Source organism: Salvelinus fontinalis, chromosome 2 (assembly GCF_029448725.1).
Source record: "Salvelinus fontinalis isolate EN_2023a chromosome 2, ASM2944872v1, whole genome shotgun sequence".
NCBI lineage: Eukaryota > Metazoa > Chordata > Actinopteri > Salmoniformes > Salmonidae > Salvelinus > Salvelinus fontinalis.
The window spans coordinates 78603101-78630134 of NC_074666.1; the positions used below are offsets into that span (position 1 = coordinate 78603101).

Genomic DNA, 27034 nt, shown 5'->3' on the forward strand with positions numbered 1-27034 from the left:
AAAGGTCGAGAGTCATGCATCCTCCGAAACACAACCCAACCTAGCCGCACATCCAACCTGGAAGCCAGCCGCACCAATGTGTCAGAGGAAGCACCATACACCTGGTCAGCCACAGGAGTCGCTGGTGCGCGATGAGACAAGGATATCCCTGCCAGCCAAACCCTCCCTAACCCGGACGACGCTGGGCCAATTGTGCGTCACCCCATGGAGCTCCCGGTCGAGGCCTGCTGCGACAGAACCTGGGCTCGAACCCAGAATCTCTGGAGGCACAGCTAGCACTGTGATGCAGTGCCTTAGACCACTGCACCACCTGGGAGGCCCATAAGACAGGGAATTTTTACTAGGATTAAATGTCAGGAATTGTAAAAAAAAAAACTGAGTTGAAATGTATTTGGCTAAGGTGTATGCAAACTTCAACTGTATATAAAAAAATGCCAGTTTCTACCACAACACGCACTCACTTGAGGAGGTGTTTGAAAAGGAGGTGCATGGTATCGTGGTTGGGCAGAGGAAGGGACCTCACCAGGTCACGGAAGTACGACACCTTCTGAGGATAGTCCTGGATTTCTACCAGAGAAAGAGTCATCCCAAATGTCAATTTATTCACATCCTTTCATGCTATTTAGGTCAGACTATGTCAGTTCATTACTATCATGTAATTTGAGTCTGACTATTGAGATGCATCCAGAATGTTTTATTAGGGCCTGGCCTAGACTTACTGATGGCAGCGATAAACTTGTCGAAGAAGCTGAAAGGGAAGAGAGGTTCAGGCAGCTCCCTCAGGAAGAGCTTTAGCGCCCCCGTGATCACATGGATCTCCTCCCACTGACCATCCTCTAGGTCCAGATTTTCCTCTGGAGGGAGGGAGGGAGGGAGGGAGAGAGAGAGCATGAGGACAGATAATATGGTTGATAATACTGCAAGATGCTCCATCCACAAATGAATTACTAGTCCTTGAAACTTGCTTTACCATGATCCGCTTTGTGGCGTAGTCTCTGAATGACAGCTAGATTCCCACTAACTCTGTAGATCCCATCAATGTCCAGACCTAAGGGGAATGTACAATTCAATTGTGTTACCTCTTTAGAAGTGGTAAAGGTAAAGGTTGATATTACGGTCTCAGGATAAAGAAGGAATACCTACCTCTAATCTCCACTGCCCTGATGCACTTCTCCACAAACCTGGGCACAGTGCTGTTCTCTCGATGGCACAGCGTGTCCAGATGACAACCAAACACATTATCTAGAGAACCACGATGAAAAACATTCTGAGTGCCGTAAAGGTATCATAAGGTACAATAAGGTTACTCTGCTATGTCATATAGACATGCTATAAAGCCCAGTCTCACCTCTTATGTAGCCCTTCTCCTTCACTGACTGCAGTGTGGGCCTCTTCTGGAGGAACTTGCGTAGTTTGGTGCGGACACGCCCCTGATCTGATGACTCGGCACTGATGCCTGGCGAAATTTTAGTGGCTGCTGGAGGGGGCAATTAATGATGGGTGCAGCTTTCGTTAACTACCTGATCTAATGCCCAGTTATCAAATATTGAAATTTTCCACCTATTTCCACCTCAAAAGCATTGAAAGACCTGGTGGTTCGTAATAGTAGGTTGTAGGACATTCATACTTACAGCTGGTCCTCTTGTCTCTGTCTGAAGCAAGTGGAGATTTCTCCATAGGCTCCTCCTCTTCCTCTTCCGACAAGTGATCTTGGTCCTGAGAGAGGAGAGGTTATAATGAAGACCGACGCCCCCTTGTCCTACTCTAATTAGAACTTGTTATATAGATACCTCCTGGATACTCACCAGCTGTCTGACGGTGTCCAGTATGATCCTGTGCCAGTCACAAATGATGCTCTCTGTGTCATACTGGACAAGGTACTCACACCCATGACGCGTTTTCAACTGGAGCGGGAGAGGGAAAAAGCCATACCAAGAGTTAAATTAAATTCATTTTGATTCAGTTCCTGAATTGAATGAAATAGAACTGACTTCAACCCTGATAGACCTTAAACAGAGCCCATACCTCCAGAACATTCTTCTTGCTGGACTTGTCCTTGGGGGCCCAGCCCACAGTGGCTCCCCGCAGCTCCACTGTGTACTCTGGGGTGATCTGATTGGTCTTGTTCTGAGGAATCACGGACAAATGACAATCATTCAACAGACCTGGTGGTTCGTAATAGCAGGTTGTAGGACACCCAATCCTGACAAGCAAGCAAATCATTCTTTATAAATACAATGACCTTATTTTCAAAAGTGGTGGCTGTGAGTGGTTATTGTAGCAAAATGTTCTTACTGAGTTTCCCGAGGGTGCATATTTTGGGTCTTTGTGAAACGTGAGAATGCCTCCATGCAGCACTGTCCATGACGGACTCCAATTTTTCCTATTAGAAAAACAGAAAATAAGGAATCATTGGTCCATTGCGCAAATCACAATGTGTTGTAATTTTTGCAGTTGACTTGACATTACCTAATTCTTTTCCCATTGTCAGCCACCTTGGTTTTGTTTAGGATCCCTGCCTTCTCTAGTAGATGTGTCTAAAATAAGCAAAATAGAGACAAATGTTAACAAAATATCACAAATGACAGAGGGAGAGTGTATGAACATTTCTACTATTGGTGATTACCAGGAACCCACAGACCCCAGATCAGGTTTAAAGATTTTGTTAGTTATATTGTACTGTACGTACATCAGTGGAGGCTGCTGAGGGAAGGCCGGCTCATTATAATGTCCTCAATAGAGTGAATGGAATGGTATCAAACACATGGTTCTCATGGTGTTCACTGACATACATAGGTAAATGAGTTAAGCAGTTAGTACCCACATTGGGCCATATGCTACTGGACATTGCCCATTGGCCTACTGGCTGATATGAACATTGAACTGTTCATGTTAGCAGATTATTGTAATTGCGGGCTATAATTTTAGCCCTAGATAAAGTATTGTTGTGACTTTAGGCCACTAGGTGGCAGCAACAAATGTTTGTGTTGGCAGTGTTCTGGGTTATGCTGAATTCTTGGGCTATGAGTTCACAGGTAAAGATCAAAGAGTATAAGTAGCAGATTCTTTACAGCTTTGAAATGTGAGTCAGCTATCAACATGGGAGTGGTCAATCTTTGTGTGTGTGTGTGTGTGTGTGTGTGTGTGTGTGTGTGTGTGTGTGTGTGTGTGTGTGTGTGTGTGTGTGTGTGTGTGTGTGTGTGTGTGTGTGTGTGTGTGTGTGTGTGTGTGTGTGTGTGTGTGTGTGTGCATCTTTGTGCATGAGTGCACAATTATACATGCTTGGGCGTGAGTGTGTTTGTTGGCATGGATTCATAAAATGGGAAATAGTCCTTTGGGGTTGACTTTGCTTATAGCACTGACATTCAGCACTTTGACATTACTGTGCCTACTACATAAGACAGCGCCATATGTACATTCAGCACAATGCTTTGAAAGGCAATGCAATAAAATATGGTGTCAATCAGATCTGAAAGTACTACCCAACAAGCCACCACTTGGACCACAAGGTCCAACAAAAACAACTACAAACACTCCCTCTCCCCACTAGGGTTTGTGTCAATGGTGGTCTATCATGACACGATCATTTAGTACAGGGTTGATTCAAATAATCAAAGCTTGATGATGAGTTGTTTATTTGAATCAGCTGTGTAGTGCTAGGGCAAAAACCAAAATGTGCACCCAGTGGGGGCCCCAGGACGAGTTTGTAAAACCCTGATTTAGCAGATGCTTGTATTCCAGATCGCTTTCTTATCCACACACGAAGCAAAGAGAGAGAACAACCCATTCAAAGTTAGTAGTTTCACTTAAACACCACATAAGAAACTCTTAATCAGCCCTTTTAAGAGCATACATGTATATAGTATGTACTGTAACCAATATCTAATCCATTAGCTCCCCTTCCCAAGTGCCGTTAGTTTTCCTATCCAATTCTATATCATAGTATGTTAGTTAGATCAGAACACCCACACACCACCAGAATGCAATACCTGTCTGGCAAACTACACTATGCATCTATCAGGCCTGACGTGGGCCGTAAGAACCTACGTGCTCATGATGTGAGTCTGTGCTCAGATGTGACAGTCTACTCCGTGCTCCCAACCTATCAGTCTTTATGGAGAAAACAATACAAGTCTTCAATGAATGGGATAATGGGTCTTCAGGCTCTTTGTCATTTAGAAGTCTATGTGTGCTGTCTGTACAGTAGAGTACATTTTATTGAGTTAGTAGAAGGGTCGGGAAATTAATTAATTAAATTCATAAAATTAACAATAAAATCATTGTTGAAAAATAATGCAATTTCCAATTCAATTATTTTGTGTACTAGTCCAACACATATAATTTCTTATTGAGGGCCAGTAGAAAATGACCTGACAAAGATCCCTATCGATTCAAAACCTTATCGTGTCGTACGTTCTTACTGTACTTACATGGTGTGGCATCTCGGGGGAGTTGCCTGAGCTGGATGCTTCACTGGTGACGTCCGAAACGTTTCTACTATGTGTTGGAAAGAACCTCTGCCAAACGCAAGGGAGGGAATTGGGTTCAGGTTGGTTAGTCAACAGTAGTCGATAGGGCCTTATTGTTCGAACAGAGCAGAAATCCTGTCAAATTTTATGAGTCATAATTCTATCCGCTTTCTCCCCTGCCCCCTCCATTCTTGTTGTAGTTTCTCCCATTTCGGTTTGTAAGTGACCCCCTGAGGGGAAATCAACTAGGGCAGGTGTTTCCATCTCCTGTTGAGGGGGCCGACAACGACACATACACAACGACATCCTTCCACAAGGGCATTGTGCATAAAGCTGTGAGGGCCAGGTGTCTCATGTCAGGAACTTGTCCTAATGGCTTGTTTGCTTGGGACTACCAGAATGGCCAATGCTGCAGTTTCTATGTTCCTATACCGTAGTGCCAAATTCAGTCTAGATTCCAAAAAGAGATTCTAATGGCCTATAAACGTCTGTTGCTATACCAACGGTGTGAAACCTCCTTCAACGTCCCTGTCCATGCTCTGGGCTCCCCAGCTACTCACGTTGTCTTCTTGTGAGGGTCCAAACTGATGGTGGTCTATGGTGTGTCTCCAGTTCTTCAGAACCAGCGGGCTGTCCTGGTCCACTCCATTCCCCACCTTGGACAGACTGGCTGCACCTGGGAGCTGAGAGGGTTAACAGAAACAAACAGTGTAAAGGCCCTGGCCTATTTAATCAAACCCAGTAGCTGGTTATCTGAGGTAAGGACATATTTTTTTCACCTACAGTTGAAGTCGGAAGTTTACACACACTTAGGTTGGAGTCATTAAAACTTGTTTTTCAACCATCTCACAAAGTTCTTGTCAACAAACTATAGTTTTGGCAAGTTGGTTAGGACATCTACTTTGTGCATGACACAAGTCATTTTTCCAACAATTGTTTACAGACAGATTATTTCACTGTATCACAATTCCAGTGGGTCAGACGTTTACATACACTAAGTTGACTGTGCCTTTAAACAGCTTGGAAAATTCCAGAAAACGATGTCATGGCTTTAGAAGATTCTGATAGGCTAACATCATTTGAGTCAATTGGAGGTGTACCTGTGGATGTATTTCAAGGCCTACCTTCAAACTCAGGGCCTCTTTGCTTGACATCATGGGAAATCAAAATAAATCAGCCAAAAATTGTAGACCTTCACAAGTCTGGTTCATCCTTGGGAGCAATTTCCAAATGCCTGAAGGTACCACATTCATCTATACAAACAATAGTACGCAAGTATAAACACCATGGGACCATGCAGCCATCATACTGCTCAGAAAGGAGACGCGTTCTGTCTCCTACAGATGAATATACTTTGGTGCGAAAAGTGCAAATCAATCCCAGAACAACAGCAAAGGACCTTGTGAAGATGCTGGAGGAAACAGGTACAAAGTATCTATATCCACAGTAAAACAACAGGTAAAATAACCTGAAAGGCCGCTCAGCAAGGAGGAAGGGGACAAAAGATTGTACTTTTTGGAGAAATGTCCTCTGGTCTGATGAAACAAAATAGAACTGTTTGGTCATAATGACCATTGTTATGTTTGGAGAAAAAAGGGGGAGGCTTGCAAGCCGAAGAACACCATCCCAACCGTGAAGCACAGGGGTGGCAGCATCATGTTGTGGGGGTGCTTTGCTGCAGGAGGGATTGGTGCACTTCACAAAATGGATGGCATCACGAGGGAGGAAAATGATGTGGATATATTGAAGCAACATCTCAAGACATCAGTCAGGAAGTTAAAGCTTGGTTGCAAATGGGTCTTCCAAATGGACAATGATCCCAAGCATACTTTCAAAGTCGTGGCAAAATGGCTTAAGGACAAGAAAGTCAAGGTATTGGAGTGGCCATCATAAAGCCCTGACCTCAATCCTATAGCGTTTGCGAGCAAGGAGGCATACAAACCTGACTCAGTTACACCAGCTCTGTCAGGAGAAATGGGCCAAAATTCACCCAACTTATTGTGGGAAGCTTGTGGAAGTCTCCCCGAAACGTTTGACCCAAGTTAAACAATTTAAAGGCAATGCTACCAAATGCTAATTGAGTGTATGTAAACTTCTGACCCACTGGGAATATGATGAAATAAATAAAAGCTGAAATAAATAATTCTCTCTACTATTATTCTGACATTTTACATTCTTAAAATAAAGTGGTGAACCTAACTGACCTAAGACAGAGAATTTTTACTATGATTAAATGTCAGGAATTGTGAAAAACCGAGTTTAAATGTATTTGGCTAAGGTGTATGTAAACTTCCGACTTTAACTGTATGTGCAGTACAGAGTTACCCCATACAATGTCAAGCTCTTTGAGACCTGGTAAAAAGCCACTCAACCATTCCTTGAAATTACAATATTGCTTCTCTTCACCTCTGTTGGAAGGTTCCACTGGGATCTGGAGCCGTCTCTCAGGTAGTAGTACGTCTTTCCTTCTTGATCCACAGACTTGAGCCACTGCCAGGACACACACACACAGGACAAAACAGCATATGACACACACTGCATGGTTTCTCAAACCGCTACCCTTTCAAAGCACTGGACCTCCATTCAATACACTTACCTGCTCCTGTGTGCGTTCGCTGGTGAATACGGTCTTCCCATCTGCATCTATGGAGCGCTTCCAGCCCGCCGGGACACTGTCTAGAATGGCCCGGGGTATGACGGCCAGTATAGCCTGCGGCACGGGCAGGAGGTCTTTGGGGAACACAGAGGAGGAGGTGTCTGGAGCTTCGTGGTCTTCTGTCAGGTAGTCTTCCTTTGGGAGAGGAGGCTGAGGAACAGAAGATTCGCAAAGGCTTTTAAGATGGAACTCAAACTGAGTGGCCTATTTATAAAAAGTTTATGACATGGTTCATAACATGCTAGCGATTCTGCTCAAATGGCAAATGTTCTTAATAACTTCGCTAGTAACACTTTGAGAATAAACAGCAAAAAGCATGTGTATGCCATAACATGCTTTAGACATTCCGAGCTAATGAACTAACAAAACAAGACCCCCTCAAGACCATGAAGCAGATGTTAATGCGCTGGTGTCTGACAGAGACTGCTTTAGCAGTCAACAATCCAACAACACTTTCCACGGTTCTGTATTTTAGAAGCCTTATCTGTTGATGAGCTTGAAACAATGGCCATATTAGTCAAATAAAGCATAAGCTAACCCCTACCGGTCCTCTGTCTGGGAGCTTCAGCATAGGAGGCTCAGTAACAGGAGAGGAGGGGGCGATGGGCTCCGGAGCGCCCCAGGACGTGGCCCCAGAGGTGGGGTTATAGAAGTAGTTTCGACCGGTGGTCTCATCCAACACCTGTTCCCAGTTGGAACCCTGGGATGAGGCCGGTGAGAGGGCCGGGGACAGGGCCGGGGACAGGGCAGGGGAAAGGGCCATGGACAGGGCTGGGATAGCCAACGCCTCCTTGGGCAGCTCCATGTCTGTGGAGGGGAGGGTGCTGCGGGGGTCGGCCCAAGTGGTTTGGCCCGTGGCTGGGCGGTAATAGAACTCTTTCCCGCTGTCCTTGTCAGTGTGCACATGCCATCCCTCCTGGGTAAGGGGCACGTCAGGACTCAGAGCTACTAACGGAGGGGATTGTGGGATGTTTTTCTTCAGCTCGGTGACGTTGGCGTAAACAGCAGTGTTGGGGCTGGCATTCTCCACCTGGAGACAGAGATGAAAGAAAAGTCAGGTCAGTCATCAGGAATAACATGAGGATGAAGAAACATTTCACCCCCAGTCCTAAATGGCCACGAGCCACCAGTCAATAATATCTTGTGCTCTATATGAACAGAGTAGACTGCCTGCGTAGTACTCCCCAACCTCACCTTATTTGCAGTGAAGCCAATGGCCCCATCAGCCCCTATGAAAACAATCTGTGAGAACCTCCACAACACAAAAGACAGACGGGGAAAAAGTTCTCTACCTGCACCTCCCTTTACTCCCATCAAGTAACAAAGCACTGACTTGGGATCAAATATCATTCTCCCAACCCCTTTGTTTGAATAGGCTGTTACCCAACTCATCACAATATGCCCATTCTTACAAAATGCATGCATTTAAAGAGCTATATGTGGATCTCGCTTTTTAGTGGGTTTTTTTCTTTCTTTGAAGAGTACAGACATCAACATTATATTGTAAGCCTTTTTTCAGTTTTAGTGGAAATGGTCATACGTCAGTAATATTTGCATCCAAAAAAGTGATCTGTCCTATTAATGTCTTTCCCGAACCCTACATACATCTCAGGGGTGTGGAAGTGAAGAGCAAAACATCCCATCTCAAACAGAGGAGATTTCCACCACGTGGAGTGGAGTAGACCACAGGGAGCTGTGTGGCAGACCGTCACTTCATAGACAAACACAAGCACATTTCAACATGAGCCAGACATGATAAGAAGCTATAAAGACTGGGGAAGTTTGAACGACAACGCAGATGATGTCACAGCTAAATACAGTACTACAGGCTACATTTACATTTCAGTAATTTAGCAGACACTCTTATCCAGAGCGACTTACAGGAGCAATTAAGGTTAAGTACAGACAGATCTTTCACCTAGTTGACCTTTCGGTTACTGGCCCAATGCTCTTAACCTCTAGAGTACTGTACCTGCCGCCCTCACATGTAGGCTAAGTACTGCAGGCATAGAATTGAACATGTAATTCAATTGGCACAGACACAAAAATTAGGACAGGCTGAGTGAAATGACCATAAAGTCTTAGATTAGTGGTCATGAAGGAAAATACCATAATTGGGACGCACACTCTTAGGTACTTACCTGGGAGACACCCAGAAAAGTCACAAGCCTGTGCCTGAAGCTACGGCAAGCCTTGAAGATCATGTCGGTCATATTCCCTGAAAAAGGCACCTCTTCGGACAACGTAATGATCAAATATGTTGCATCCCATCAGGGGATATAACATTTTAACTAGTAGATCCAAAAGCAGAACTATTGGCAAGGACATACCACAGGTTTTTCAGACCATGTACCAGTTCCTTCTTTTGATTACTACCTGGCTTGAAGAGGGGCTTTTTTTTTTTAGGTTTGAATACATTCTTAAGAAACACTGAAAAAGCCAGAGACCAGGGAATAACTGTCTTCGGGTTGCCCAATTCGCACCTTGTAAAACAGACATTCTTCATGAAAAAAATAGCTTTAAAAGAAAAGCCTGGCTCAGAGGTAAGGTTTCTTTGGTATCGGCAAGACTCTTCTGTGTACCACACATGGACGTACACTGGCCTGAACACACAGACAGACTATACCGACCTAAATACTTGCAAGAAAAACACAAATAAGATACATGGCTGGGTGGGTGGAGGGAGGGAGTCGACTGTCCAACTGTCATTTCCTCTCAAAATGGGCTAATGGAAGTTTTGAACATAAACACACATCCCAATTGGGTTGTTTTGTTGTATACTGCTTACAACATCTCGGCCGTAAAGTACCTGCGTAATACTTATGCAAGTATAAAGTAAAACACCAGAACACATTGATACACACTTACCTCTATGCCTGAAGGTACTCTAACATCTAAAATACACATGTGCACAATGAGAGAATTAGTTCTGTGCTGGAATGATGCTGTAGCAGATAGTGTGAATAGTGTTTCCTTGTTCTGTGACATCACCTTCTCTGCGACCTGAGGTGTCTGTCAGAAGCTGTGGTTCCCTGGTTTGGTGGTACCTAAAGGTCAACCTGTGATATGCGAGTCTGCCCACTGTTCATGTTCTATGAACAGCTGGCATTGATTGTACAAAACACTAGGAAATCCTGCGATTTCCATGATATAGACTGACCAGGTGAATCCAGGTGAAAGCTATGATCTCTTATTGATGTCACCTGTTAAATCCACTTCAATCAGTGTAGATGAAGGGGAGGATACAGGTTAAATAATGATTTTTAAGCCCTGAGACAATTGAGAAATGGATTGTATATGTGTGCCATTCAGAGGGTGAATGGACAAGACAAAATACTGAATGGGGTATGGTAGTAGGTGCCTGGTAGGTGCAAGAACTGCAACGCTGCTGGGTTTTCATGCTCAACAGTTTCCTGTGTGTCAAGAATGGTCCACTACCCAAAGGACATCGAGCCATCTTGACACAACTGTGGGAAACATTGGAGTCAACATGGGCCAGCATCCCTGTGAAACGCTTTCGACACCTTGTCATCCATTTCCCAACGAATTGAGTCTGTTCTGGGCAAAGAGGGGTGCAAATCAATATTAGGAAGGTGGGTATGTGTGTGCATGACGCAACAGATGACAACATCATAAAAAGAACTCCAGACTCTTGTACCAACATAATTGTTTTGTTATTCAAATGGTACCTGCGATAGACACACCCTAGAAACCACCTGGGTTACAAAGCTGCAGGCTAGAGGTTGATAGGTACAATCCTAGAATCATTATTTAATAATCACTATACAGTTCTGCTTCATTAGACCTAGTAATAAACGCGCCTTACAAATTAATAAACATGCCTTGGGCAACGCAGAGCATGAGCAGCAGTAAATATGCAAGCAAAACTAAAAACAAACACTCACTCACTTTCAGGTTTCGGTTAACACCACCTGATAAGTTCTTCTTTGTGGTGGGAGAGTTGTCTTTGGAATGTGGCAGTGACTACTGGCTACACATTCAGGTTAAAACATCAAAACCTGGCTGTGGAAAGCCCCAGTTTTTCTAAAGAAGATATTAATGAAGCTTAGCCTACCCCTCTTCCTTTACAGTAGCAACACAACAATAAGCTACAAGTGCAGGTGCGTGTAGCAGAAGAATCTAAAATGATATTAATAACAGATGCGTAATAGTAATAAAAGTGATTGTGGGGATGATTATCTTTCAATCAACCGGAAGCACATTGTTTCTTATGCGCTAAAGCCTCCAAGCTAAATAGCATACCAGCCTCCTTAAACCAAACTAAATGGAAAGGATAGCAGAATGACTAGTTCACACACAGCAACATGAACATTTTCTGTCAGTCAGCAATACCTGTCATGCCAACCATTTGTTTGGAGTCAAAGTGGATAGTGGCAATATAGTGACTTTTTGTAATCTCTCTAGGAAAGGACTACTGTCACAGAAGGAGAAGAGATAACACACCTTTACATCAGATTATGTTCCTGGCTGCGTGTATCCAAGCAGGTTATGGTCAAGTATTAACTTTCTGCTTGTGACTCATTGTCAATGATTTATATCTACAAGCAATGAAAACCAAGATGGCATTCCTCCCTTGTAGTTTGACTCCTTCTCCCTGGCAGGGCTGGGGCAAACCTTGTCATGCCCATCATCATAATATTATCACACTTACAATTACATCAAGCTTTTTGACACTGCATAAACAGGACCAAGGAAGTCAAAGACAATTACAGATGTACATACTGTACCCAATGTGTCATTTATGATAACGTAATTGCGTATAATGTGCCAGAATATTCGAGAAATTACAACTGATTGACACTTGATGGTTTAAAATGTACTATTGTAAAATCACTGTAGTGGAATAGAGATACACCGAGTGTACAAAACATTAAGAACACCTGCTCTTTCCATGACATAGACTGACCAGGGGAATCCAGGTGAAAGCTATAATCCCTTATTGACGTCACTTGTTAAATCCACTACAATCAATATAGATGAAGGGGAGGAGACAGGTTAAAGAATGATTTTTAAGCCTTGAGACAATTGAGAGATGGATTGTGTATGTGTGCCATTCAGAGGGTGAATGGGCAAGATAAAATATTGAAGTGCCTTTGAACGGGGTATGGCAGTAGGTGCCAGGAGAACCGGTTTGAGTGTGTCAAGAACTGCAATGCTGCTGGGTTTTTCCACTCACATCAGTTTCTTATGTGTATCAAGACTGGTCCACCACCCAAAGGACATCCAGCCAACTTGACACAACTGTGGGAAGCATTGGAGTCAACATGTTGGGGCGGCAGGTCGCCTAGTGGTTAGAGTGTTGGGCCAGTAACTGAAAGGTTGCTGGATCGAATCCCCGAGCTGACAAGGTAAAAATCTGTCGTTCTGCACCTGAACAAGGCACTGTTCCCCGGTAGGCCGTCATTGTAAATAAGAATTTGTTCTTAACTGACTTGCCTAGTTAAATAAAGGTTCAAAAATAAATAAAACATGGGCCAGCATCCCTGTGGAACGGTCTCGACACCTTGTAGTCCATGCCCCGATGAATTGAGGCTGTTCTGAGGGCAAAAGGGGATGCAACTCAAAATTAGGAAGGTGATCCTAATGTTTTGTACACTCAGTGTATATGGACAGATTGGAACTATATAAGAGCATAATCTCAGTCTCGCTTTATACTGTCTTCATCTTAACTCTTCGAACGCTCACTCAGTATTGACCCTAGAAATCAGATGAGGTGACTGAATGCTGCATGGCAGTGAGTGCCACATGGTTTACTGGTTGATGTCCCTTTCCATTCAATCAACAGTGGACTGACTCATCAATTCCTCATATTGATAAACTGAAGAAAAAACAGCTGACACTATCAAGATCTAAATAGACAAGAGTTATGGACCCATATTCAGCCTGTAGATATTTAGAGTAATAGTAGCATGACATAAATACCCCCCTACAGAACAAGAACATATGGGTCTGGGCTAATGCATAATCACAATCTATACCTGAGCTATTTTGCATCTGAGGGTCAAACACTGTGTATGTCAGAGGTCATTGACCGGCACTGTGGTCTATGTCATTTTCATGTACAAATATACAGTATATTGACAAGATAAGTCAACTGGAGGAAGGTAATGTTTTCAGAAATGTAATGTGTGCTCAAATAATACCAGGCTATTGCCAGTGACCAAAATGAAATTTGATAGAAATTAATGCTTACTCTGAATCACTGTAATTTACACCACATGTATTATACATGTATTAAAACTGTTACAGTTAGTAGCTATTAATGCGCATAAAATCCTATTTAAACAGACCAAAACCTCAATCCAAACCTAAACAACAAATGGAGCCATCATGACCATAAAAGGGCAAATTACCTGTTTAAAGTTTGTTTGGTTAATCTCAGGCTCAATGTAGAGTAGACTATCCTTCAAAGATATCATTTAGAAGTTATACATTTATATTTAAGTCATTTAGCAGACGCTCTTATCCAGAGCGACTTACAAATTGGAAAGTTCATACATATTCATCCTGGTCTCCCCGTGGGAATTGAACCCTGGTCCCCCCATGGGAATTGAACCCACAACCCTGGCGTTGCAAGCGCCATGCTCTACCAACTGAGCCACACAGGACCACTTATAGACTTCAGCTTTCCCTTAATCCAGTTTTAAAGTACAGTATTCACCTCACTATTCCACACTGTACACTCACACACTCCATGCCTTGTCAGGTACGCTACAGTACAGGTAAAGCCACTGCCTAGCAGCAGCAAGTCTTGGGAGTGGTTGCGATGTTCCTCAGTTTAACCCTCTCTTGCCTGCATAGATTGCGAGCACACATAATGCACAGAATGCAGCCAACACAACACTGATACCTTGCATAACTAAAGAATAACGTTTCAGAATTGAGAAACACTGAAGTAATGAAGTAATGAAGAAACACTGAAGGGAGTATCTTTACTCAATCGCCTGTTTACATTTTGCTAATTAAATAATTATGTCATGAGAACATTTCAGGATTCAGGAGCTCTGCAAACAGTTCTGCTCAAAAACTTGAGTGTGTGTGTGTGTGTGTCAGTGTTTGTGTGCGGCCTGGCGTGGCATGGGGGCTAGCCTATTGGAGCGGAGTATGGAAACATGTGTTTGTGTGTGTTTGTTTCCAGTTGTTTGGGGCAAGGCTTGCAGCCCTACAGTACAGGAAAGGGCTCCTCCTTTGTTTTGTAAACACACAGCACAGTGGCCCAGGGGTGCTGCTAACTGGGTACTATGGCTGGGTGGGTGTACCTAATTTCTACCAGCATGTCACATGTTCAACTTTACTCCACACACAGAGATATGTACAAAGCTCTTCCCCACCTCCCATTTTGCCAATCTGACCATAATTATATCCTCCTGATTCCTGCTTACAAGCAAAAACTCAAGCAGGAAGTACCAGTGACTCGCTCAATATGTGGCAGGGCTTGCAAACTATTACGGATTACAAAGGGAAACCCAACCGCTAGATGCCCAGCGATGAAAGCCTACCAGATGAGCTTAATGCCTTCTATGCTTGCTCTGAGGCAAGCAACCCTGAACCATGCATTAGAGCACCAGCTGTTCCGGCGACTGTGTGATCACACTCTCCTTAGCCGATGTGAGTAAGACCTTTTAAACAGGTCAATATTCACAAGGCTGCAGGGCCAGATGGATTACCAGGACGCGTACTCAATGTATGTGCTGACCAACAGGCAAGTGTCTTCACTGACATTTTACACCTCTCCCTGACCGAGTCTGTAATACCTACATGTTTCAAGCAGACCACCATAGTCCCTGTGCCCAAGAATGCCAAGGTAACCTGCCTAAATGACTACCGCCCCGTAGCACTCACTTCTGTAGCCATGAAGTGCTTTGAAAGGCTGGTCATGGCTCATATGAACTCCATCATCCCAGAAACCCTAGACCCACTACAATTTGCACACTGCACCAACAGATCCACAGATGACGCAATCTCTATTGCACTCCACATTGCCCTTTCCCACCTGGACAAAAAAAACACCTACAGGAGAATGCTGTTTGGCATTCATCACCATAGTGCCCTCAAAGCTCATCACTAAGCTAAGGACCCTGAGACTAAACACCTCCCTCTGCAACTGGATCCGGGACTTCCTGACGGACTGCCCCCAGATGGTAAGGGTAGGCAACAACACATCTGCCACGCTGATCCTCAACACAGGGGCCCCTCAAGGATGCGTGCTTAGTCCACTCCTTTACTCCCTGTTCACCCACGGCTTCGTGGCCACGCACGACTCCAACACCACCATTAAGTTTGCCAATGACACAATGGTGGTAGGCCTGATCACCGACAACGATGAGACAGCCTATAGGGAGGGGATCACAGACCTGGCAGTGTGGTGCTAGGACAACAACCTCTCCCTCAACATGAGAAAGACAAAGGAGCTGATTGTGGACTACAGGAAAAGGAGGGCCCATTCACATCAACAGGGTTGTAATGGAGCGAGTCGAGTGCTTCAAGTTCCTTGATGTCCATATCACTAACAAACTATCATGGTCCAAACACACCAAGACAGTCATGAAGGGCACACAACAATGCCTATTCCCCCTCAGGAGACTGAAAAGATTTGACTTGGGTCCTCAAAACGTTCTACAGGTGCACCGTCGAGAGCCTCCTGACTGGTTACATCACCGCTTGGTATGGCAACTGCTCAGCATCCGACCGCAAGGCGCTACAGAGTATAGTGTGTACAGCCCAGTACATCACTGGGGCCAAGCTTCCTGCCATCCAGGATCTCTATACCAGGTGATTTTTATTTATATGTAATTATTTTACCTTTATTTAACTAGGCTATTCAGTTAAGAACAAATTCTTATTTTCAATGACAGCCTAGTGGGTTAACTGCCTTCTTCAGGGGCAAAACTCCAGACATTTTACCTTGTCAGCTCAAGGATTCAATCTTGCAACCTTTTGGTTACTAGTCCAATGCTCTAACCACTAGGCTACCTGCCGCAATGTCAGAGGAGGGCCCTAAAAATGACCAAAGACTCCAGCCACCCAAGTCATAGACTTGAATTCAGCGCATGTGACAAATACAATTTCATTTGATTTGTATCCAATACACTCACTGACAGAAACAGAGAAGAGTGCATTTATTGCTTAAGAGCTACAGAAAATGTTATGGTACTGTGGGTGAGACATGATCACATGATCGAAAGCTCATTGAGTCATACTGCATGTTACATCCTGTCCAATATGTATGTTGCTAATTATACCTCTACCACAAAGCATCTAGCAGTTATTTATTCTCATGTTGCAGTCAGACACAGGCTACATTTAGAATTACTTAGCTATTAAGGCAAGAAAAAAAGTTCATGCTCTCATGACTGTTTACACTTGAAGAGTTTATTTACAAAATGCTATATCCACCCATTTTTCACATTTGGTTGCTTATGGGTACCTTCATGTGTGTGTAAAATATTACTGGTCTCAGATTTTTTATTAAAAGATTTTAGATGTGTATGAAAATGTATTTTTTTGCTAAATGTTATACAGTATATCCATTCTTTAGCCGGAATGGAATGTTCGTATCCTATATATTTGACTGTGATATCTGGTTGTCTCACCTAGCAATCTTAAGATGAATGCACTTACTGCAAGTCGCTCTGAATAAGCAATGACTAAACAATGTTTGTATATATTGATGTCACAAATGTATCATTTGTACATTTCTTTATACAACATGTATTTATTTGTTATATTTAACTGTGTAAAACCTAGCAGTACTACTTATTTATCTGAGAGTGAGGTGGATATATAATATTTTGCAAAAAATATGATTATTTGTCTCTCTGAAATTAAACCATCAAGTGATAGATTTGAAACAAATACATGTCTGTCATTGAACAACCCCATGCCATGATTAGATAGTGAAAAAACAGACCAATCTCTTTCATAATTTCTTCAAACAATAAATGCTAATTTACCGACATTTCTGAAAATGGATATAGAGCGTAAAGTTTTTAACTCATACAGCTTGGGTGGTTTACAATAGTGAGTTATCAGGTTAAGGGGTGCATACCTTAAATTATTTGGATGGGATACAGTCTTTATAAATGATGAATGGATTCTTCCTTATGTAGCTGCTTACAGAAGTTGACCAACTCATTGGCTGTCAAGTTCTAAATATAATATCCACTACTCCAAATGTAATTGAATGATTCCATGTTTCTCAACCATGATAAATGATAATGTAATTCTACATGTCACCTACAGTTCGGTTTCCATATAACAAACATTATTGTTTATTGTTTATTGCTGTAAGTAGAACCTATATCGAGTCACTTGACGAAAGGCCACAGAATCAAAAGCCGAAACCGAGGAATCACACAATGTTTATTTTGTGTCAAACGCAAAGAGGTGAACAGACACAAAATGAGGCTGAAATCCAATCGATTGTTATTGTGCAGATATGCATAGAGTCCTTTTTAGTGAGTGGCCATGTTTTAAAGAGACTTCCGTTTGTTTCTTACTGGAACTAAACCTGCTTAAATATAACAGAAATCAAACTGTGCAGGTGAGAATGAAGCAAACACCTCTAAAATAGTGGAGGCTGCTAATAATGGCCAGAATGGAGTGAACAGAATGGTATCAAATATATGGTTTTCATGTGTTTAATACCATTCAATTAACTCCATTCCAGACATTATTAGGAGCCATCCTCCCCTCAGCAGCCTCCACTGCAGTCTAAAAGTAGTACTATGTTGACTAAAATGTAACCCAAGGTTACTAATCTTTGTGCAGGTTCAGATATTCCCCAGCAGTCTATAGGTACGTGGTGACTTGTAGTCAATAAAAAGATAAGATATTGAATACATAGAATGGTTACATGTGAATTACTTTACACAGATAGTAGGCAGGACAAAGAGCGTTACACACATTCAATTGTTAACTTAACACTGGTGCAGCAGGTTAAACATAAAATGCAGATTACATTTTTTTAAATTATCATCAGAGAATTTTAAACAGGCAGGCAATAATGACTCAAAAGTCAAACATTAAACTAAATGTTATTATATTTAAACTACATTAGTACAGCATGAACTTTGAACTTACCCTGGCTCTATCTATCTCATTCTCAGTGTCACCAGATCACAAACTTCTGACATAAATGCCTGTCAATTGTAATCCAAACTCAACAAAACCATGGGACTCCACTTTTGACACCTGAATAAGTTTGTCTCTTTGCGCCTATGAGAGATCTGAAGCCTTTGACCCTCCTCTCTACACAACATACTTGTGTCTGAGCGTTGTAATTGCATGGTTCCTGCATCATAACATATCTCCCTTCCCAGTCAGATCCAAGCCTGATAAAGTTCATTTGGGAGAAGAAGTTCAGGCTTTCTGAGGAAAATGTGTATTTCAAAGTATCTTGTTTCAAGTACAACATTAGACTGCGGTGTAATGCATATCATCTCTGCAGTTCATGTAAAGCGGTGATTCAGGATAGCTTATAAATGATTTTAATGAACAAATTAATGTGAACATTTTTATTTCAGAATCTAGACATACTCCATATGTTAGAGCACACTATAAAGGAGGATAATGACACCAAGATGTTGTCTGTATCATGTACAGTTCATAGATCATAGGGTCTAACAGGAGGCATGTAAGGTCTAAAAGGGCCTAAAATGGCCACTTTCATCATGATTTTCAAAAAAATAGTTTGTGATACAAATGTAAAAAGCATGTTAAACATCCTTTCTCTGAAGTTTCTATGCGAGATCTGTCAAAACAATCTCTTTGCAAGATCACCCCCACTGGCGTGGAATCGCCCACTGAACAACCCTGATCTAAATCCTCCCTAATCCCTCTCGTCTCTCCTATAATTTTTCTATTACTCTCTGACCTAAAAACATGTTCATGCTCTTTTTACAGCTCTTTAAATCACTGTGAGCGTGAGTGGTATAACCAGAGAACTTTTACATTTTAATATTGTTTGAAAAGTTGAAAAGCGTCCTGGATTGATTCCCCTCTTCCCCTGGAGTCAAACTCACCACTTCCTGCCGCCACGGCTCAAAAAAGCATACTCTCCGGTGACGTTACCTCAGCAGTGCCGCCCTGTAACTGACCCTCTTTTCCTTTGTCTTCCATGGTTTCCTCTGTCCTTCCTATTTCATTATCGCTGTGGCCAAAGCATTAAACGGACTGGCCACAACCTCATGACTAACGCTAGCAGACAGAACCTCATGTGTTTCTCCTGACTATTGTGTGTGGTGTCATTGACAGCAGTGGTCATGCTGATCACCATTGTATTCCTGCTCTTTTCTTTTGAACACACTTCCTTCACCACTATTGGCAATTGAGGAGTCACAGATTCAAGACTGAACTATAGCTATAGTCTCCTGATTCGTTGAACTTGTTCAACGAATCAGTTGACTGCAACTTTCAGTGAAAAAGTCAAGTTACCAGACAGAAATACGGTAAACAAATCTCTTCCTGAAGTTTTAACTTGAATATTTAATTGCATTCGTCACATGCTTCGTAAACAACAGGTTTAGACTAACAGTGAAATGCTTACTTACCAACAACTTCCCAACAACGCAGAGAGAAAGAAAATAGAGAAATAATAGAAAAGTAAAACACTTAATAATAAAAGTAATAATAAATACATGAGTAACAATAACTTGCCTATATACACAGGGTGCCAGTACCGAGCTGTCGGGAGCTTCATGAAATGGGTTTCCATGGCCGAGAAGCCTAAGATCACCATGCGCAATGCCAACCATTGGCTGGAGTGGTGTAAAGGTCGCCGCCATTGGACTGTGGAGGAGTGGAAACGCGTTCTCTGGAGTGATGAATCACGTTTCACCATCTGGCAGTCTAACGAACAAATCTGGGTTTGGCGGATGCCAGGAGAACGTTACCTGCCCCAATGCATAGTGCCAACTGTAAAGTTTGGTGGAAAAGGAATAATGGTCTGGGGCTATGCCCCTTAGCTCCATGGTTTGGGCTAGGCCCTTTAGCTCCAGTGAAGGGAAATCTTAACGATACAGCATTCAATGACATTCTAGATGTTTCTGTGCTTCCAACTTTGTGGCAACAGTTCAGGGGAGGCCCTTTCCTGTTTCAGCATGAAAATGCCCCCGTGTACAAAGCGAGGTCCATACAGAAATGGTTTGTCGAGATCGGTGTGGAAGAACTTGACTGGCCTACACAGAGCCCTAACCTCAACCCCATCAAACACCTTTGGGATGTATTGGAACACTAACTGCTAGCCAGGCCTAATCAGTGCCCGAGCTCACTAATGCTCTTGCGGCTGAATGGAAGCAAGTCCCTGCAGCAATATTCCATCATCATCTAGTGGAGAGCTTCCCAGAAGAGTGGAAGCTGTTATAGCAGCAAAAGGGGGACCAACCACATATTATTGCCCATAATTTTGCTTCCACATACTTTTGATCATGTACTGTGTGTACATATAACTAGGAATATTATGCCCGATAAAAACTGTAGTAGCAGCGCATGTGATGAGCCAAAAAGTTTGTGCAAAAAGGGTCAATGCGGATAGTCCGGGTAGCTATTTGGTTAACTATTTAGCAAACAATTTAGCAGTCTTATGGCTTGGGGATAGAAGCTGAATATGTGGATGTTGCCTGGAACTACCTTGATTTCCTCAACAACGTTTAGTTGCAGACAGTGCCTCCCTGTGGTATCTTAAGCAATGGAGGAAAGAAAATGTCCACCATCTGTGAACAGGTTCTTCTGCACCCTGCCCACAGTGTTAACTGTCTGACTTGATATGCAATTCCAACTATTTGCTTGGTATTTGTAATTGCTATGTACAAAGCCAATGAGTGTCTGTTTATCTGCCTGCCTTGCTGTATAGCTCGATGGACAACTCCCCCACCCTTCCTCCTATTCTTACTTCCTTGAGACAGATGGTACGGAGTAATTGTCACAAAAGGAGGTCATATTGTTCATTTTCATGTTTGACCGTTAGAGCCTCGCAATATAAAAACATGATCACTTCTAAACAATATATTCATAAAACAGCTGCATTTTACCATACAGACTAATCCAACATGTATCATATAATAGCTAGCCACTTCCTATGGAAGGGCCTCCCAGATATTAAACTTCATGGGATACTATTACTCTATTAACTGTAAAAGGCCCCATAAAGGCCCCATGTAATGAAGTGCTTCACCTTTAATCAACAGTCATCCCTTCATAGGCACATACATAGCATGAGGGAAAGACTGTGGCCCCAATGCGATCAAATAGGCAAGTCGCACTGCAGGGTCACTACTTACAAACACTTTACAGATAATACTTTTACCTGTGTCTGTGTTGGAGATGGAGAAGTGGGAGCGATAACAGGTGTAGGTTCAGCCACAGCAGGGGGACTCACTGTCGGGGCCTTCTCCACTATTATAGGGGACTCATCCAGCTTCAGGTCCAATATGGATTCATAAATATTCTCAGAGTCCTCCTTTGATTCATCCTCAGCCTCCACACTAGATTTCTCATTTTCTCCCTCCTCCAGCTCCAGAGGACATTCCGGCTCTTTCAGAGGTTCCTGATGGGGAATCCCGTCACCGGTGACCTCGGCATCAGGAATGATGGGCCTCTCCACTGGGACGGCCTGGGAGGGCCGTTGGAGGGGGTCAGCTGGGCTGAAGCTGGGGGCTCGGGGGTTCAGGGAGAGAGGCTCCTCCACCGACAGGGAGTAGCCGAAGAGCACACCGGAACTCAGGCTTAATTGCTTCTTGTGTTTGGCACTACTGTTGGCTTGAGGCGAGGGCACTGTTAAGGGAACCTCAAGGGCAACGTTGGAGTGAAGGCCCGGCAGAGAGTCGTTCAGTCCGCTGCGCTTCAATGCCCCGGGAGACGGGTCGTGGAATTCTAAGGGTACGCCAAATGTGGACATGCGGTGCTCAGTCTTCTGATGTCTCTTCGGGGAGCGGAGACGGATAGTCACCTCATCTCCTGCCCTCGTTTCTGCCCGGTCTGGTACGGAGTGCTTTGGGACTGGCACTGGCACCGGCGCAGGAACCGGGACCAAATCGGGACTGGGTGGGTCAGCAAAGTCCAGCGGGGATGGGAACTCTGTGGGGAGCTCCTTGACGTATTTAGCAGGTATATAGAAGGGCCTTGCTTGCTCGTTCTTCCTCACGTGCCACCAGTGGTCGTTGGTCTTGGCCAGCAGGATGTATCGTTCGTTGGGCTTGATGGACACCAGGCCCCCGTCGCGGCCCGTGTACTCGTACTCAAACTCTACCAGCACCAGCCCCATGTTGCACACCAAGGAGGACATTGTGGCAGCGTGGTGGCCGTGGCAGTGTCTGATGTGGCCACCCACCCCCTCCCTTTCCCCAAGGACGGTCAAGGCTCCACTACAGCCCTCCTAAAGGGAACAAAAAAATATAAAAATTGTTACATTACTCATACTTTTCAAAGGTATTGCATTACCTTACTGTTCTTGTAAATATACAGTATGTTCTGTACATATACAGTTGAAGTCGAAAGTTGACATACACCTTAGCCAAAAACATTTAAACTCAATTTTTCACAACTCCTGACATTTAATCCTAGTAAAAAATTCCCTGTCTTAGGTCAGTTAGGATCACCACTTTATTTTAAGAATGTGAAATGTCAGAATAATAGTAGAGAGAATGATTTATTTGAGCTTTTATTGCTTTCATCACATTCCCAGTGGATCAGAAGTTTACATACACTCAATTAGTATTTGGTAGCATTGCCTTTAAATTGTTTATCTTGGGTCAAACGTTTTGGGTAGCCTTCCACAAGCTACCCACAATAAGTTGGGGGAATTTTGGCCCATTCCTCCTGACAGAGCTGGTGTAACTGAGTCAGGTTTGCATGCCTCCTTGCTCGCACACGCTTTTTCAGTTCTGCCCACAAATATTCTATTGGATTGAGGTCAGGGCTTTGTGATGGCCACTCCAATATCTTGACTTTCTTGTCCTTAAGCCATTTTGCCACGGCTTTGGAAGTATTCTTGGGGTCATTGTCCATTTGGAAGACCCATATGCGACCAAGCTTTAACTTCCTGACTGATGTCTTGAGATGTTGCTTCAATATATCCACATAATTTTCCCGCCTCATGATGCCATCTATTTGGTGAAGTGCACCAGTCCCTCTTGCAGCAAAGCACCCCCACAACATGATGCAGCCACCCCCGTGCTTCACTGTTGGGATGTTCTTCAGCTTGCAAGCCTCCCCCTTTTTCCTCCAAACATAACGATGGTCATTATGGCCAAACAGTTCTATTTTTGTTTCATCAGACCAGAGGACATTTCTCCAAAAAGTACGATATTTGTCCCCATGTGCAGTTGCAAACTGTAGTCTAGCTTTTTTTATGGCAGTTTTGGAACAGTGGCTTCTTCCTTGCTGAGCGGCCTTTCAGGTTATGTTGATATAGCACTCGTTTTACTGTGAATATAGACACTTTTGTACCTGTTTCCGCCAGCATCGTCACAAGGTCCTTTGCTGTTGTTTTGGGATTGATTTGCACTTTTCGCACCAAAGTACGTTCATCTCTAGGAGACAAAACGCGTCTCCTTCCTGAGCGGAATGATGGCTGCGTGGTCTCGTAGTGTTTATACCTGCGTACCTTTGTTTGTACAGATGAACGTGGTACCTTCAGGCGTTTGGAAATTTCTCCCAAGGATGAACCAGACTTGTGAAGGTCTACAATTTTTGGCTGATTTATTTTGATTTCCCATGATGTCAAGCAAAGAGGCCCTGAGTTTGAAGGTAGGCCATGAAATACATCCACAGGTACACCTCCAACTGACTCAAATTATGTGTCGATTTGCCTATCAGAAGTTTCTAAAGCCATGACATAATTTTCCAAGCTGTTTAAAGGCACAGTCAACTTAGTGTATGTAAACTTCTGACCCACTGGAATTGTGATAGAGTGAATTATAAGGGAAATAATCTGTCTGTAAACAATTGTTGGAAAAATGACTTGTGTCATGCACAAAGTAGATGTCCTAACCGACTTGCCAAAACTATAGTTTGTTAACACGAAATTTGTGGAGTGGGTGAAAAACTAGTTTTAATGACTCCAACCTAAGTGTATGTAAACATCCGACTTCAACTGTACATCTTCATGTTTTTAAATATACATATACATATTGCAGTACACATGATCTTGTCACTATCAAATGGTAGTATATAAGTATATATGTACATGGGAATGTGTACATTAGGTCATTCCAGTTGAAGCACTAACACTACAAAATATGTGTTCAGCAAACACGGCAGATCTCTCGATGGCCACGACCCACGCCCATTGTCAACAGATACTGTTTAACTTCAAAGATTACCCAGCTGCCAAGTGGTCACACATACACTACCAGTAGATATAATAGTCAACCCCCTATAGCTCTATATCATGACAGCACATAGATCACTGCTTGTGACACATCTGGACATCTGTCAATCCAGCAAATGTGGAAATGACATGTCATGATAATGCTGTTCTCCATTTAGAAGTTTCATATAAGTCCTTTCAGGAAGTTGATTGGAATGAATTTGATTTGGTTGATATGCATGTCCATTTTAGGGCTTAAAATGTACTGTTTCAAGCCCTAAAATGGACAAGTGTTATGTCATGAAAAAAGCAGAACATGTCATATGTTCCCTTTTAGCTTTCCTAAATGATTTTTCTGACTATGCATGTCACCAGATTGTGTTAGCCTGTTAAGCTAAACCCTAGGTATTTTCTTGGGGAGCCAATGCAAGTATTCAGGTCTCTGGCAAGGTTACTCATCACACAAGCGTAGTCACCTCTTGTTGCACTGACTAACTAGTTTGGTAGAGTATAATGTAATTTGGTAGAGGTATGATATTTTCATGGTGTTTTTCATGGTCATTGTAAATATTACAGATTTTCCCTGACTGGTGAAAAATCACAGCACCGGAAGCCTTTCCTAAGCTTTAAACATCCTATAAATACCTTCTGTCTCGCCTCTCCTCTGCGTGTTTGTTTGTCCCAGTCAATCATTTGGCTAACCCTTATTTTCAGGATTTTAATGAATATCTGCATTGCTTGATTTGCGAGTGTGACAGTTTAGTGGTAGTTCCATCCTCTCTTTGGGCTGGCTGGGATGGGGCGTACACAAAGAGAGAAGCAGGAAAAAGTAGTGTCGTTCTCAGCAACATGACAAAATATATCATAACACCGACCAATCCGTGGCGGGCCAGACATCATGAAACAGGATGTGCTTGCGATGGAAATCGTTCCTCATCACAGATCTGGGAGCAGCATACCCTACACTAATACCCTTGTACTAACTGTAATCCTTAGGGGTCAAAACTGACCTTAGATCAGCTGAAAGGTCACATGCATGCACATACAATGCACGCCCACACATGTGCATAAACAGACCTCACACACAATAGAAAAATTGCATATCCATTTTGACATCATAGCCTGTTTTGGTCTTGTTTAAGAGTAGCTTACCGTGATGTGTTAAAGTGAGAACAAGTTGACCTCTCTCCTCAATGCCAATTTAGACCAGTCAAAACATGTTGTCATAGAAACCAAGTGAACCCTCTTTCTCTCACATTTTGAGAATATCACACAGACACACACCCACACACATATATGTCTCTCTTATCTCATACCACAGCGCTAAACCACACACTGTCTACCACTCAAGGAAACACAACTCTATTTAACCTAAGGGAAAGGGTGGTTTTTGCCTATTTCAACACTGAAAATTAAAATACATTGCATTTGTATGCTTGTTCTATGTTTTTATATCAGTATTCTCAATTGCAGGTAGATTGAACGGCTTTCTTCATTATTACTAATGACTGATACTCTGCATACTGCTTGCCATTGTGTGCAGGCCCAAATACCAGTAGTCAAACACAGTGACAGTGTATTTTAACAATACATAGCATACAGCATGTTCTTGTACAGGTGTCTCCTCTCAATAGATTTGTCTTATGCACCAATATTCTCTTAGAATAAAACAGTGCAGCTTGAGCAATTCCCATAGACCAGTAGAACAGCCCACGGAGCACGTCTGCCAATGCTACAATGTGTCTGGCTTGTATTTCTGGTCTAACCTGATTCTGCTACGTGATCAGATGTGCTCACTGCTCAGGTAATTAACCAGTGACGAAGGACTGACAATCAAAAATAACTCTGGGGAGGGAGAGGGGACAAGGCAGGACTAGTCATGTGATATATCCTTTCTGTGTCTCGCTGCAGTGGGATGAAAGAGAGATGAGAGAGAATTTAGAGAAAGAGAAAATGAGAGAAAGAGGGTTTAGAGATCAAGAGAGAGAGGAGAAAGATAGAGAAGGGGAAAAGAGAAAAAAATCATTGGCCAGCTATTCCCTTTATCCCTCTCTACTTTGTTTACACTGTAAACACTGGCCCCTTCCAGCTTCACCTCTGCATGGAACCTGGAAGCCACTCCCATCATTCACTCCAACCTAACAACAAAACTGGTTAACAGACTGGATGACATATTAGATGGAACTCCAGTGCAAGGCAGTGCATTTCAATGGAATAACCTACACCATTCCATAGTCATTTTTAGGCCTTGGGGATGTTTTGTGGATTATCTGTTCAGAGTCAGACCTACATCTGTAGCAGCCGAGCCATCCTCCCTATATCACTGACAACCTGCTCCAGCATGCCCGAATAGCAGAGTGGGTCCTCTGCAGAGGTCAGAACCACCACAGCCTGAGAGAGCAGAGGGTGGAGACGGAGAGAGTGGAACAGCCCAACCACTGCTTCTACACTGAACAGAGGGAGGGAGTTGGCCCAACGGAATGGCAATCCTGTGGTTTACCAAAGGAACAGAAACCCAAGAAGGGAGCGCCTAGCCCGGCTCCAGAGATAAAGCCACACAAACTCTCAGTGCCAAGCTCA

General features: G+C 43.1%; 1 protein-coding gene across 4 annotated transcripts in view; it reads right to left on the minus strand.

Moving 5' to 3' along the window:
- The window catches only part of LOC129827663 (rho GTPase-activating protein 27-like), a 32352-nt gene that overhangs the window by 2710 nt on the left and 2608 nt on the right, over positions 1 to 27034 (minus strand). Inside the window, exons 2-18 of one of the 4 annotated variants that reach the window (XM_055888718.1) lie at positions 21452 to 22519; positions 7664 to 8155; positions 7066 to 7275; positions 6876 to 6959; positions 5030 to 5152; positions 4431 to 4517; positions 4048 to 4110; positions 2470 to 2537; positions 2296 to 2383; positions 2026 to 2127; positions 1806 to 1904; positions 1632 to 1716; positions 1349 to 1474; positions 1144 to 1242; positions 971 to 1048; positions 720 to 854; positions 462 to 567 (exon numbers count right to left, since the gene is read on the minus strand). In XM_055888718.1, coding sequence (XP_055744693.1) covers positions 462 to 567; positions 720 to 854; positions 971 to 1048; positions 1144 to 1242; positions 1349 to 1474; positions 1632 to 1716; positions 1806 to 1904; positions 2026 to 2127; positions 2296 to 2383; positions 2470 to 2537; positions 4048 to 4110; positions 4431 to 4517; positions 5030 to 5152; positions 6876 to 6959; positions 7066 to 7275; positions 7664 to 8155; positions 21452 to 22429 — 3023 coding nt within the window. In that variant the 5' untranslated portion in view covers positions 22430 to 22519. Of the gene's footprint in view, positions 1 to 461; positions 568 to 719; positions 855 to 970; positions 1049 to 1143; positions 1243 to 1348; positions 1478 to 1631; positions 1717 to 1805; positions 1905 to 2025; positions 2128 to 2295; positions 2384 to 2469; positions 2538 to 4047; positions 4111 to 4430; positions 4518 to 5029; positions 5153 to 6875; positions 6960 to 7065; positions 7276 to 7663; positions 8156 to 21451; positions 22520 to 27034 lie in introns of all 4 variants that reach the window. The other 3 variants (XM_055888728.1, XM_055888711.1, XM_055888736.1) reach the window with 3 other exon arrangements.